General features: G+C 32.5%; 1 protein-coding gene across 1 annotated transcript; it reads right to left on the bottom strand.

Annotated features, from left to right (window-relative positions):
* Positions 1 to 8,134: 8,134 nt before the first annotated feature.
* LOC124537397 (RING finger and CHY zinc finger domain-containing protein 1) lies at positions 8,135 to 15,139 on the bottom strand. The gene is made up of 7 exons (XM_047114229.1): positions 14,857 to 15,139; positions 14,201 to 14,362; positions 13,111 to 13,269; positions 11,266 to 11,448; positions 9,751 to 9,846; positions 8,958 to 9,043; positions 8,135 to 8,525 (listed from the first exon to the last, which is right to left on the bottom strand). Exons 1-7 carry the CDS (start codon positions 14,965 to 14,967, stop codon positions 8,381 to 8,383), a joined length of 942 nt encoding a protein of 313 aa, XP_046970185.1. The 5' UTR covers positions 14,968 to 15,139; the 3' UTR covers positions 8,135 to 8,380.
* Between the last annotated feature and the right edge of the window lie 215 nt (positions 15,140 to 15,354).

Here is a 15,354-nt window from a genome sequence, read left to right as displayed (position 1 = left end):
AACAAGCAAACAATTTAATCTAACAAACTCTAAATAACAGTAATAATCAAAAGCACAGACAATATATCTGTAAAAAAATAATAAAAAAATCAAAACTATTTTTGTAACTTAACTTGTCACTTAAATGAATTATTAAAACAGTATTTTAATAATTACAGTAGCCATCAAAGTTTAATTAAGCACCATATTATAGCTATTATCTTTCATACTAAAGGTACAACTCATTTATTTTTTTTGTGTACCCAAATGTAGATTGGTCTGAGAGTAGTCATTCTGCCTAATAAATTACGTCTTAAGCTGCGTTCCCACATGCGTCGTGTAGTCTTTCACGAAGAAAAACTTCTGGGGAAGACTGTCGTCTATCTGTTCCTATTCTCTGTATTGAGTTATCTGTTACTTGATTTGTTTTTTTTTTTCGATCTCATTGCTTTTATCGACCTGCGGTATTGGCACAAGGTATAACATTTTAGTTCCCAATATTTATGGCGCATTGGCAATGTAAGAAATGGTTAATATGGCGTTAAGTTTTGTTTACGCAACAACGTTCAATTTATCGTGACTGTTATATGCTGTCTCGATTTTCGTGAGGTTTTCTCTAAACTTTAATAATATCATACAATTGTTCCTGCTGTCGTTAAATCATTACATAGTATAAAACAAAGTCGCTTCCCGCCATCTGTGCCTATGTATGCCTAGATCGTTATAATTACGCAACGGATTTTGACGATGTTCGGTCGCTAGTAAACAGTGGCGGATTTGCCAATAGGCTGAGTAGTCGATTTAGAGGGGCGGCAAGTTTGGCCCAATTTTTTTTTTCTTACAGAAATAATTATAGTTATATGTTATATACACGGATACGGATTATACGGATTACGTCCGTAATCCGTATACTCGTCACTACATAGCGGGTAGCAAAAATTATCTAGTAACCGATGTAATGTGGACGATAGAACACAGATCATTTGATTATGATATATTTGATGATCATATGATAGATTCATAGTGTTGCAATTTCAGAATAGATATAATTAATATTATTGGGAGCTAAACTGAAGTATTGAATTTCAAAAATCAGTAGGGGCGGCAAAAATTGAAGAGCCTACTAGCGGCAAATTTATAAATCGTCTCGTGCTTTCATAAGACATTTCTATCAGGACGACAGTCTTCACGTCGCAGTGGGAACTCGCCTTAAATTGAACAGTACTTACTACCTATAACTAAGTATTTTTATACCGATACAGTATTTCCAATAATTCCGCTTATTCCAATAAATAACAATAACTAGAATGTTTGATTATCAAAATACTTTACACGATTATTAACTTGTAATGAAAATTTCTTTTGATTTATTTTTAAAACTGATTTTTATCTAATAATAAAAAGATTAAAGAGACATGTTAAAGATAGCACTGTCTTATCAAATTCTAATTAATATAATTGAATAACAATTGACAGGCACGTCACTTATTGTTAAATGATACACGCCATTTAAATATAGCAAACATATTGTCTATGTCGGTACATCCCCGTTAGGATTTCCCGTGACAGTAAACTGAATCAATAAAAACTTTTTCGCAATTAAAAAATTAATTTAGGAATTTTACAAAACTCTTTGGCACTTTTAAAAAAAAAATAATTGTTGAATTCAAATTTCTTATCTAACTTTAGTCACCTTATAGACCTTATATTGAAAAAAAAGGTAATGCCTTTTCGTAGATACGTCATATGCATTTTTTTAAATAAATATTACATTAATTAATTGACTTTTTTACTTTATATATAGAGTTATTTTATTCGAGAATCAAGTAAAGAGATTTAAATCATTTTGATATGTTCGATATTATCTTTATTGAATCGATACATCGAAATCTATTCGATTGATTTGAAGTTTTAGATAGTGATGTCCTTGTGCGAAGGCTTAGTACAAAAAGGGGCGTGTGTTATTGAATAGCTTTTTGTAATAATAATAATGAGGCAATGGAATATCAGCCATTACCTAGTCTTATTAATAATGTAAAAGACACTGGCTAAAGTAATAAAAATAATATATTAATATTTTTTTTTATTAATAAAAACGCGATATATTAGAAAAGTGTATCCATTTTTAAAAAATTTTAATCGTTCGGCAAAGTTACATATATGTATTATAATAAGTAGTATTTAGGTGAATTTGAAATGAAAACATACCTATCTATAAGGCAACCTGTAGAGCTATATGCTTTTGTATAAATTATATTTGTAATATAGATTTGTTAGTGATCTCGTAGAAGAGCTATAACGCTTTATATAATATATAAGGATGATATATATGTAAAACATATATTTATTAATAAGTTATTATATATAATGAGTAAGTAATAAAATTTATGTGAATATATCGTCCCTATAGAGCGACAAGTCACAACCGAGGAAAGACCATTTAAATTCACAACACAAATGTCATAAAACTCGCCAACATTTCTTCAATTTTCAATCTTATTGCGAAGTTGATATGGTTCTTAGTTATCATGTCAAAAGTTTAAGCCCTTAAACTTGTATGAAATTGGTTTCATTTATTCAATTATGTTTTGACTATGAATTCAGTATTTTTAGGTAAAATTAATACAAACAATCCAACTACATCAAAATTGCATTCCAATGATTTACTCGATGCAGATTATTAATTAACTTGAACTAATCATTTTAGTAATCCTAAATTTAAAAAAGGAACATTATGATTATTGAGCTTGGATGATTGCTTCAAAAATTAATTTAATTAAAAACGTCTTTAAGTTTTCTTTTTTAATTTAATGATTTTTCGCTCTATAGGTATGAAATATTAAAATGTATGGATAAACAATTGATAATAATTGAGCTCAACTTTGTAATCTTTGCTCAGTTGTTGTTTATACAATCGGCTTCAAAAAATATTCACATTTTTTCACACTTGTATTTGTATAAATGTTTTTATAAACGACTGTACATCGTTTTTTAAAAAAAAATTGTTCACTGGCTTGCCACTTTCTATATATTAACAAAGACGGTTAGGGCTTTTAAAATTAATATAAATCCATTTAGATTTTTTATACATCATACATTTGTGTAAATGAAATTGAATTGAATAGAGAAGTTATTACATTTGAAACTGTAACTGGTCAAATAATATCTGTTTTTAAACTCATAAAATACATTATAACATAATATATATTTTCATTAACATAGAGATATCAAAATACATAATTAAAAATAAAATTATCAGTAATTAGATAAATTTCGGAACCTTTAAAGAACGAAAGCCTGACCGTCTTATTAAATCTACGTGAACTGAGCCTAAACACAATCTACGTTAAACTAGATTATAGTCATACTTAAACCTAGCTTGTTAATTTGAATATCAAGCGCTATTATTACTTAATCTAATATTAGAAGTATATATAGTGAAAATATATTTGTGTATAATTATCAAGTAATTTTCAAAATAAAATTTAGTAGATATAATATTTCCTATTTTTCCAACTTTGTAGTTTAAGCTTAAACATTCCCAAACCATTCCTAATATTTGGGAAGAGATGTTAAGTTATATTTTATTTATTGTATTTTTTTTGCATTCATTGAAAATAAACATAATTGTTGCAAGATAATTTATTTTATTTTATTACCTTGTATATTTACCTCTATTATATTATGGGAATGACTATAAGTATAAATAATGTCATATTACTAATACAGATCCCTGAAATTTTATAGTATAATGTTGATTTAAGAGTTCTTAAAATGTCATAAGTCCATTCAGAGACACTATCAAGATCATCTTCAGAGTTGAAGGCAAGTAATTCTCTTCAACCGGTCAACATAACAGAGTCAGTACAGTCAACAAAAAAAGTTCCACTCGTTTTCGTAAACCACTAATGAATTATACCAACCACCGACACTAACGCTCTTTATAGTCTATAAATTAAACCAGTCGATGAATCACTATGCAGTATAAACACTCCCAAAGGATATGCATTTATTATTGTGGGTTTAGACTGGTTATAACTCACAGTGTCCATATCTATAGATGACTGGTGACTAATCCACTTATTATATTATATTGAGTAATATCCCTGATTTTCTACATTCACTAATATGCCTTCCATCATAAGAATAGGGCTAGAGGGTTCCTCTAGGTTTGTAAAAAATAAAATTCCATTCTATGTACTTGCTTTTATTTAGTATACGAAATTAAAACAAAGATGGGATATACATGTCCCTAAAATCAACAAAAATAAAATAAAATTATGTAACTTGAAGCTCACAGTTCATCCTTAATTTAAATTAATATTAATTATTTTTACACATCTATAACAACATATACGCACTAAGGACATAAAATACTGTACTTTAGAAAATTACCTAACTTCAGAACAATGTGTGATTTTACAAAAAGAAAAACCTAAAATTATATATATTACACTAGAAAGAAAATAACATATTTTTGCTCATGCAGTTATCAAAGGAATATGGAAATATATATACGAAAAGGAGAATCATATCGAACGAAAGACTATTTAAAGAGTAAAGCTAAGAAACAACGTTGAATTGACACAGTCTCATTAGTAGATCTTGAATATGGTACCCATTACGGATTCGCGTTATCAAGTTTTTTTGCCATTAATATTTTTTTAAATTAGGATATGCTTTATATTTTAATCACAAAATTGGTCTTTCAAAAATATAAGTAGATTTTTATAATTTTCAAAATGCCGCTGATATTATATAACCTTATTTAGGTATAGTACGACACAATTTAAATGTAGCATCGACAAAATTCGTAAAACAGATCAAACCCAAATTAAATAAGCTATCCTCAATATTTATTTCTTACGTGAATATGATCTTTACACAAACGTAATAACTTGTAATATAATATGACCTAATATATACTACATATTTTGAAGTGAAAATATAATTTCAAATGTCATTCACCACCAATCCGCACAGGAATAACATGATGGAATAATTTCCAAACATAAAACAACACAAGAGTCTGGTCATTGTGTGGATCATTGACAAATAGTCACTGTTAAAGATAGATGTACTAAAAAAAACCTTTGTAATGCACACAGAATACTTATTAGTATAGAACACTTGAGATAATAACATAGAATAAACTATTATAGTGTGATATATCATAGTAATGGCGGTTGTTGTGGCAGTAAGACATATATAATATGAAAACATACTGAATATATTTAAAAGTATTACCAAAGTAGACAGTTCTAAGAGCACCTTCAAGTGTACCCACCAATCTGAATGATGAAATACACTAAGAATCTTCTCCTTAAAAATAAAATTCAACCCTGCAGTGTATCAAGAGACTTTTTTACTATATATTTTAGGTAGAAATTACAACAAAATAATATAAAGGACATTAATAATTTCAGTTGAAAAGTATTGTAATTAACTTTAGTTACTTGCAACACCATATGAAAATGTATTATGCATATACATACATACATTTTCAAATAGTGCTGAAAGGAGTTTTTTTATTGATGAAGTGTTTACTTATCAATTTTCCTTATTAAAAATGTATTACATATTAAATGTACACAATGACTATGTAGTTATATTATGTATAATATTGTATTAAAATGTTCGTTATTGAAACATCCATAAGGTCCATATTTGTTAACACATATAGCAAGTTAATACTTTTTATCTTAAATTAGGTGTTATACACAAAATCTACTACAAAGCCTCTTATATTTATACAAGCCTAAACAAATTGTTAATTATATTAAATATTATTGTTGATATTTATTTAATATTAGCGATTACTGTTTAATATACAAATTAGGCTTGTAAAGAATAATTTATGTATAATCAACCACTTATAGTCAATTTCAATGGCAGGAGACCTTACGATTTATACAACTTTGACCTTGAATTGATTGATATCGAATCTCGACTAAATTTAAATAATTATGGATTTGTAATTTTTTTGGCAACATTGTTATCAGATTTTTTAAACTGATATTTTGAATGATTACAAGTAATAATGGAACCATTGGTGACGCTTAATTCTTGTTTATCTTTACTGCTCTTAGCCATTGGAATATAGTGTACACGTACACTATTTTCCCTTGTCATAGTCTGGGAGACCGCAGGAACAAAGGTTTTATGTGCAACAAAGGGTAAGTAACACTCGCAAATCTGGACTTATAGCTGAAAATTATTTGACAGACATACGCAATTACTTTTGCGGTTGCTATTAGACCTCATGATCTACAGAATTAGGCTCAGCGAGCTCGTACCTAGAATAACAACATTATCGTTACAAGCCCAATCTATATTAATGATATCACAAAGTATTACCTTAAACATTATATTATTACTTAAGTTGACGGATTTTTTAGAATATTTATCATAAATAATAATTATGATATTTAATAAAGTTAAAAAATTGAGCGTCTCAATGTTTTTATTTGGACGTAATTTTTTTTATAAATTATATTGATATACTTTTTCTTACTAAATAAACACTACTAATATAAGTAGTATAGGTTATCTGTTGTTTGACATTTTTTGAGTAACGTTTGTATTTATTTTTATAATAATGAACACATCTATGTGCCCGAGTTAGAAGTCGATATAAATATCTTACTTAAGCGGGATATTTTGCTTAAGAACAATCAAATCAAAATTTATTTTAGGAAATAGAAATTGCTATGAAAATATTTAATATAATCTGTTGCATTACCATTTGAAATAAAAGCAACGCCATATTGGGTAATTGTGAGGAAATGTTTTTTTTTAACATTTTTTTATTTTAAAAATTATTTCTTTTGCTAACATACCACAGATAATAACTTAATTTATTTACTGCTTGGGGCCTGCAATACAAGAGTACTAAACATTCAAGTATTAGTTACGGACTGAGGCCAGCTAAACTTGGTCTTATTCAACTCCAAAGCGACACGTTTGTGCGTCGACTAAATCAAATAATAGAGAATATAATAGAGAATACTTCTCTGGCTGCCATATCGGAATACCTAGCATCGAAATTTCGAGAATCATTCTGTTCCATGACCAATCTGTGACCAAAAACTGTTTGCATGATTATAGTCAAAGACAGATTATCGCTTAAATCATACTTGTCATTGTCTTGTGGGAACTGATGTAGATCAAAATCTCTTGGACTGGCATATCTAACGTCTCATTAACTCCTCCTCATTTTCTCTTTAAGATATTTTCTATCTCACACAATCACTATGGGAAACCTTTCGCCTTTAGACAAACCGAATATAAAACCTAGAATGTCTTTAAAGACTTGTAATTTACCTACAAACCCTCCAGCATTGCAAGACTGTCAGGGTTGTCACTTTCCATCAGATGAGCTTTCTTGCCCGCTTGGCCCCTTTTTCACACAGAAAGGTGTATATTGTGGATCTAGACTTACGGATAATATTGTAATATTATTTAAAATTTTCATATAGATCGATAATGAAAATTATACAATACGAGAACATTTTATAGCATTCATATTCCAAATATATGTTTGTATACCGTTAGGTGTAATGCTGTATTATAGGTTCGCTAGTCTAATATGCCGTAGCGAGATATTTTCGAAATGATTTTCTCTATCGTGCCCAATCTAATGTATATATTTCAATATATAAAACAAATATGTAATACACATACCCAAAATAAGATTGGCATATTTTGTTACTTAATTAACACTTGCATGATATATTCGATGTTGTATAATATCATTGAGTCCCGTAAAACAGAGGCGGCATTTCTAAATCTCTCTAGTCGATTGTGTTTTATATGTTTTTGAGTTTACTGGATATCATTATCAGTTCCATTCCTTACTCTGCGTTTTTTTCATGTGCCACGGATTAAATCAATTTCCAATAAATTGATTTAATCCGTGGCACATGCAGTAAACAGCTTAGAAATTCTCGTCGGAGTACTTCTAGCGAATGCAAAATCTGCGCAGTAGAACATTTTTAGATCTCTTTGGACAATCGCGATTGGTCCGTCAGTCGACGCTTGTCGCCTATTGGTCTATTACGTGTCATTTGACTGAAAGGGAAAGACATGCGCAAAAATGCCCAACTAATGCAGCCGGCATTAGTCATGAGTTATTATTATATAGTTATTAACTATAAACTTTTTGAATTATAATTGAATTGAGGTTATTTACATGCTCCTATCGTTTTCTTGTGTTGCTATATATTAAAATTATTCAGAGATAAATAAATTAAAAAATCCAAAACATTTAGAAATAGTTAATACATAACAGCTACACATAAAAAAGACGTCCAATTAAAGTACAAAACTAGTCCGCATGACGTCAGACGTGCCGGTTCGTTCCGGTATCGGTCCGGCTCGCTCCGGTTTCGTCCGGTTCTGGTCAGGCCTGCGGCGGTTCGTCGAGCGGATTGGCTTGCGGTAGGTCGTCGTTGATTGGTTCGTCCCTCGGCTCGAAGGTCGAACTTCGACTGGTGGAACTCGACGGAGACGACGATGAGTCGCACTGCTCTGAGCTGCCACTATCTCTGGAAATGTTTGTACACACCATTACGATTTAGTTAAATATTTGTAAGACAAGACAGTCAAAATATATTTTAGGTAACAACAACAACAACAACAGCCTGTAAATTCCCACTGCTGGGCTAAAGGCCTCCTCTCGTTTTGAGGAGAAATTTTGGAACATATTCCACCACGCTGTTCCAATGCAACCCGCATTGGAATGATGGAATGCACATGTGGCAGAATTTCTATGAAATTTGTCACATGCAGGTTTCCTCACGATGTTTTCCTTCACCGCTGAGCACGAGATGAATTACAAAGACAAATTAAGCACATGAATCAGCGGTGCCTGCCTGGGTTTGAACCCGCAATCATCGGTTAAGATGCACGCGTTCTAACCACAGGGCCATCTCGACTCATATTTTAGGTAATTTGTTAAGAAATTAATGTATAATTACTTGTGAAATCCGTTCGTCTGACACGTGTTGTATCCGCCGCAGTGCTGACACTTGAGTCCGACCACGTGAAACTTTACAGTCGATAACTAAAACCAAAAGTGTAGAGCTTTATGTTATGTCAGAACTGTCTTGACCTTGAAATTAGTTTGACCATAAATCCATATCCATATGATGTCTTGTCTGAATTTCTTTTTCTCTGTATAATAATAAACAAAGATGAATATTATATCTAGTTTTATAAACTGATTTCCGGCACTTAGAGGTACGAGTGCACAAAAAATCACAAAGTGCTCTAATCTCCAGTATCAGGTCAAATGATGCAAATTGGGAATGAGAGGATCGCCTCCAGGCTATTTCGAATTACAAAAATATATTTGTATTATTATTAAAAATATATATTGTATATGTAACATGAGATAAAAAAAAATTGATCCAGCTTTTCGCCGGTTCTTCTCAGGTTTGAGGTGTTAAATTCCGAAGCGGTGGCAGATTTTTTTTAATAATCAATAAGAAAGTGTAATCACTTCTATTTTGAATAAAGATTTTTGACGTTGACCTTGATGTATCTATTTGACCTGGTTTAAGTCTTGAGGTTCAAATTTATTGGTGTTGATGTGATATGTAAAGATGAAAGTCTGTTTTTCGTCTTTGTCGACGACAACGAAAATGAGAACAGCGTGTTATATATATCCGGTTATATGGGACACTGATCAGCGAGTTAAAGCTCCTTGACTATACTTAGCTGCGTTCTTCTCCCAGTTACGGCAAGACGCGACACAGAAATAAGAAATACCTTGTGACAATCTTTGCATAGAATGGTCGTCTTGTAGTCTGCGTACTCGGGCGGCATGGGGGTCGCAGCCACTTCGGAGTCCAGGTAGTTCCACAGCTGGAAGGGAGGAGTACTTGGTAAGCTATACCGCTTAAACCGTAAGCTAATCTATACCGCTATATCTGCGCAGTTGCACGGGATATAATATTGTACTATACATGTATATTATATATGTCGGCGCGAAACCACGAATTTAAGAAATACACGTGCCCAGAAATGATTATTTTAATAATTTAAAACTGTTTCATTGTTAAATTAATCATTTTTAGTGAATTGTGAAATGTTAAATTAGTCTGAAATATTTTAATGTTTGTAAACAACTGTTATGTTGAGTGAATAAATCTACCCACCTATTTTTGTTATAAAAGATCAAGCGCCCGCCGGTATCGACAGACTTGGTCGAGCCGTCGGAGCGATCGGACCGTCTCATATTGGAATAAATCAGAGAGGATTATTTCCTGAGTTTTATTTCATACCACCGTCAGCTATGCTGACGTCATGTTTTCTAAAAACGGGCTCGGACGTGCTGCTCCGTTATATATGATCACACACATATATATTCACTAAATTTTAAAGTTAAGGGGTGTAACTCAGGGCAGATCAGACTCTCAAATCCATTTTAATAAAGACTGGTAAAGAGTCTGCCTCTGTTCATCCACATTTTTGTGAAATTTCCACCGCGTTTTGAGATGAACCATAAAAGTCAGTTAAGAAGACTTAATTGGACATAACTGGGTCTGTTTTTACGTTCTCTGCATGAGCTGTAGAGGTAGAGGACGACCAAGGAAACGATGGATGGATTGTGTGAAAGACGACATGGTTAGAAAGAATGTTACTTGTGAGATGACGTCTGTCAGAGAAGTATGGAAGGAGACATGCTGCGCCAAACCCAAATAATATTGGGATAAGGGCAGGAGGATGATGCATGAGCTGTAAATTTTTCCTAAGTAAATGTGGTGCAAACTCTCGTCTCGGCAAACATAGTGTAGGACGTCCTCAGGCACGGTGGAGTGACGATATACGCAAGGCGGCAGGCAGGAGCTGGATGCGAGTAGCCGGAGAAAGACCACAGTGGCGTGCACTTGGAGAGGCCTATATCCAGCAGTGGACCAAAACGGGCTGATGATGATGTAAAGTAAAAAAAGTAAAGTAACAGCCTGTAAATTTCCCACTGCTGAGATAAGGCCTCCTCTTCCATTAAGGAGAGGGTTTGGAACGTATTCCACCACGCTGTTCCAATGCGGGTTGGTGGAATACACATGTGGCAGAATTTCTATGAAATTTGTCGCATGCAGGTTTCCTCAAGATGTTTTCCTTCACCGCCGAGCATGAGATGAATTATAAACACAATTAAGCACATATATATAGTGGTGCTTGTCTGGGTTTGAACCCGCAATCATCGGTTAAGATGCACGCGTTCTAACCACTGGGCCATCTCAGCTCTTGATGATGATGATGATGAAATGTGGTGCTCACATTGGTCATATCAATCATGCTGGTCTGGCACGTCGGGCAGGCGTAGTGGCCCGACTTGAGCATCTGCTCGAAGCAGGGCCGGTGTAGCAGGTGGCCGCAATCCGGGATGTGGCACGGGATGCGCGACGTGTGGATGTCCTCCAGGCACACGGGACAGTTCGACCGGGACACATTCTCCACACACTGAAATGTAATATTTCCACTGAATATTTTCTGACTGCCAATTTTCTTTCAATTAATTCGAACATTCCAGAAAATCATTTTATATGGGACGCTTGGAATAGACTTATGTTGTGTAAACTTACTTAGAACGTTATTAGCCGTTAGTAAAAAAACAGGCGTAACATGATGTACCAACATTAATACTACCTGTGCCCGCGACTTCGTGAGCGTTTAATTTAACAAATAAATTATTATTAAATTCGCAGATTTTATTTAAACTTATTAATTTTGTATTAGGCAGCTTTTGTGGTATTAAATCGTGACGGCAAGGGACGCGCGCGGTACTTGACACTTCTTGTGTTGTACTTGTGTTTGGATATTGCAGCGTGACTTTATTATTATTTTATACATAATTCTCAAATAAAAATAGCCTAAGTTACTCAATATTACACTAGGTATCTGCCGGCGAAAGTACCTTCAAAATCGGTGTAGCCGTTTGAGACATTAGCCGGAAAAAACTCTCTTTCGCTTATAATCTTATGACGATAGCAAAATTCTCTTTTTAAAAAACAAAAGAAAGACTTTTCAGTGTTTTTCAAACTATATTAAAACATGTAAATATAACTTTGCCAAATAATAATACATCGTTTCGAATTCGGATACAATAAAACGGTATAGTTTCTAGAATAATTATTACACTAACAAATTCTCATATCATGATGGAATTCTCTTGAATTGAATTTACTAAGATTGATACCTTTTATCATCGTGTAATCTTATGAAATACGTGACTCTTAATTATATTATAATGAGCTTAATTTTATCGTCAATTTGATAATTATTTGCATGCCTTGCTTTCGTCCCAGGATTAATCCATGTACATGACATGACACCATGGCAGGCCTTAAGTTGCAACTAGCCTAACATCTATGCACTAATGGGATAATGATAAACGTTTTATGATTAATTATTTGACCTTCAAATATAACTTATTGGATTATGGATAACCCGGGAATGAAATGCTCACAAGGTTAGATCACACTCATACCTTCATTTGCATTACTATAATGTTTTGGAATTCTTTTAAAAGACAGTTTATCTAATACTTGACATAAAATCTAAACAAATACTAGCAACTAGACTGTTTTGTATTCTCTACTATATTGCCCATTATATACAAAAACCTTCCTCTCCATTCACTCTATCTATTAAAAAAACAACGCAGCAAAATCCTAACGCATCAAAGACCTAAGCATACATAGGGACAGACAGTGGGAAGTGACTTTGTTTTATACTAAGTAATGATAATAAATAGCTGTCTGCCATCTATTTGTTGGTCTTTCACGGCCGAATCACTGAAGGGAATTTGATGAATTTTGGTATGAAGGGAGTCCACATTTTTTCTCTCCATCAACTGGACGAACCCCTAAAGGAGCGAAGGCGCTGGCTACAGTTAGCGTCAAATTAAATCGACATACATATATAGATATATGTGCATATACATATATAGATGTATGAACGCTTTTAAAACTTTGTATACAGTCCAGTACACTTTGTATACAGTTTGTATACAGTACACTGTATCCAATGTTAGTAATTATAGTAATAACAAAGAATATCTTATAAGAGCTATGTTTAGTAGAATTATATATTTATTGTAATTGTCGTTCATATATCACTTACCCTGTGACCAACACGTTTCAACTGTACAGGTAAGCACATGTTACACCGCTCGCAGTGGAAGAATTTGTCCCGCCCTCCCACACGGCATATGCCACAGCCTTCACAGTGGTACTGTTTCTTGTCTTCATCGTCAAACAAGTTGCAAATCAGACATGTATACTGAAAACATAATGAACCAACATTTAAGTGAAAATATTCAATTAAAAGTAAATGTAAAGAAACCGCTTGTACATTTCCAACTGCTGGGCTAAGGCCACCCATCCCATTAACGAGAGGGCTTGGACCATATATACACCACACTGTTCCAATGCAGGTTAGTGGAATGCACATGTGGCAGAATTTCGATGAAATTAGACACATGCAGGTTTCCTCACCAAGTTTTCCTTCACTGCCGAGAATGAGATGAATAATGAACACAAATTAAGCACTCATATATAGTGGTGCTTGCCTGGGTTTGAAGTTTGAACCCAAAATCATCGGTTAAGATGCACGCATTCTAACCACTGGGCCATCTCTGCTCTCTTTAATTAAGAAATGTGTGAACTATATCCTTTAAAAGCATTAATTACATTTTTTTTAATTTTTATTTTTTCATTATGATATTGGTAGGGGTCAATACCACTTGAAGGTATGTCATAACTATCACTCAAAGATATTGTTACTGTAAGAAATATTTAGCATTCCTTAGATTGCCTGACCACAGCAATACTAAACAATACTTTTTGATGACAAGGCAAGGCAAGTCATATATTTTCAATAACAAAAGCTACAAGAGAAAAAACTATAGGTCCTTTATTATGCGTACTTGCTTTTGCATTATCACAAGTTGCTTTTATAATATTTCATTTCAAAATCACTTGAGATTGGATTAAGATATAATAGATATCATTCATCAAAGAATCTAATATCAACATGTATGCAACTTTATTTATAAGTTAAAAGAACATACAAGAACATCTTAGATTTAAAAGGTAATATAACCAAATTATGTACACAGAATATCAGTTTGTAAGAGGCATAAATTTATGAGTAAATCTAGTATGCAGATGTGTGGGTGGTTTCTATTTCTATGGTTATAAATAATACATACATTGCCAAATCTCACTCCGCAGTTCACACATTCCGCTTGGACCTTCTGCCGAGTATCGCATTCTGTGCATATCAGCTCTGTAACTGACTTTCTGTTGAAGTAGTGCTCTTCGTTCTCATCATGGCAGTATCGGCACATGTAAAGCTTGTTGCAGCATGGTGTCTGATAAATAAAATGAAACATATATTTTTTATAGCTATTTCAATTTTTAACTTAGAGTACAAATGTTAAATTAAGACTGTCAAACAAATTGTTAAGGTTAGAATTATATGATGACTTAAGCAAGATAAAATTATTTTAAGACTATTTATATCTGCTTTGTTTAAATGGAGTTTTATCATAAGAAGTAACAGCCAAGCTGCGATATGTATTCCTTGCATCGAAATGTTACTCAAAAAATAGCCCTGATCCAATAATAATATATTCATTAACGTTAGTTCAAGGATATTGTAAGTATTAAGCGAAACAATGAATGCAAGTCCAAGTTCATTGACATGCTTTTGTTTTGCTAAATTAACGAATCATAGCCGATCTTGAGTTTTTGCGTCGAAGGCTATAAATATAGATGCAAGTGTTTTGAACCCGGTAGCGTAATGTAGGTACTATAAACTATGTTAAAATCGCTTAAAATAGATTTTTTATAATAAACGACTCACCACAAATTTGGCCCTCCGTTTGTAATGAGCACAACCAATGCGTTTTTCAGCAATTTCTTCAGTCACCACTGCAGTTTCACCATTAGGTGTTTCTGAATTCACTTTTGACATTTTAATGTATATTACATCTAAAACATGTGAAGAATTACGTATTGATAGATGTTTCAAGGTTAAGAATCGATGCGATGAATGTACTCTTTCAATTAATATATTTTTTATTGGACGATAATGAACAACAATATGCTGAATGTGACACCTAGAGACTTGTCATTTGACATTTCAGGAAAATGGATGTTCCGTTTTTCCTGTTGTCATTTCGTTTATATTAAATTCTTAGTTTATTGAAATTTCGTATGCATTAATATCAAAACCACAAAACATTGTCTAAAATTTCGAGATTTAATTTTTTTTGAATATTTTGTTCAGTTAATTTTGTACAGTAAATAAATGATATTTATTTTTTAAACATCATAATATTAGCACTAAAGAATAAATGTC

This window comes from Vanessa cardui, chromosome 18 (genome assembly GCF_905220365.1).
Source record: "Vanessa cardui chromosome 18, ilVanCard2.1, whole genome shotgun sequence".
Lineage (NCBI taxonomy): Eukaryota > Metazoa > Arthropoda > Insecta > Lepidoptera > Nymphalidae > Vanessa > Vanessa cardui.
The sequence above is the reverse complement of the archived record's forward strand: the minus strand, read 5'-3'. Positions and strand labels throughout refer to the sequence as shown.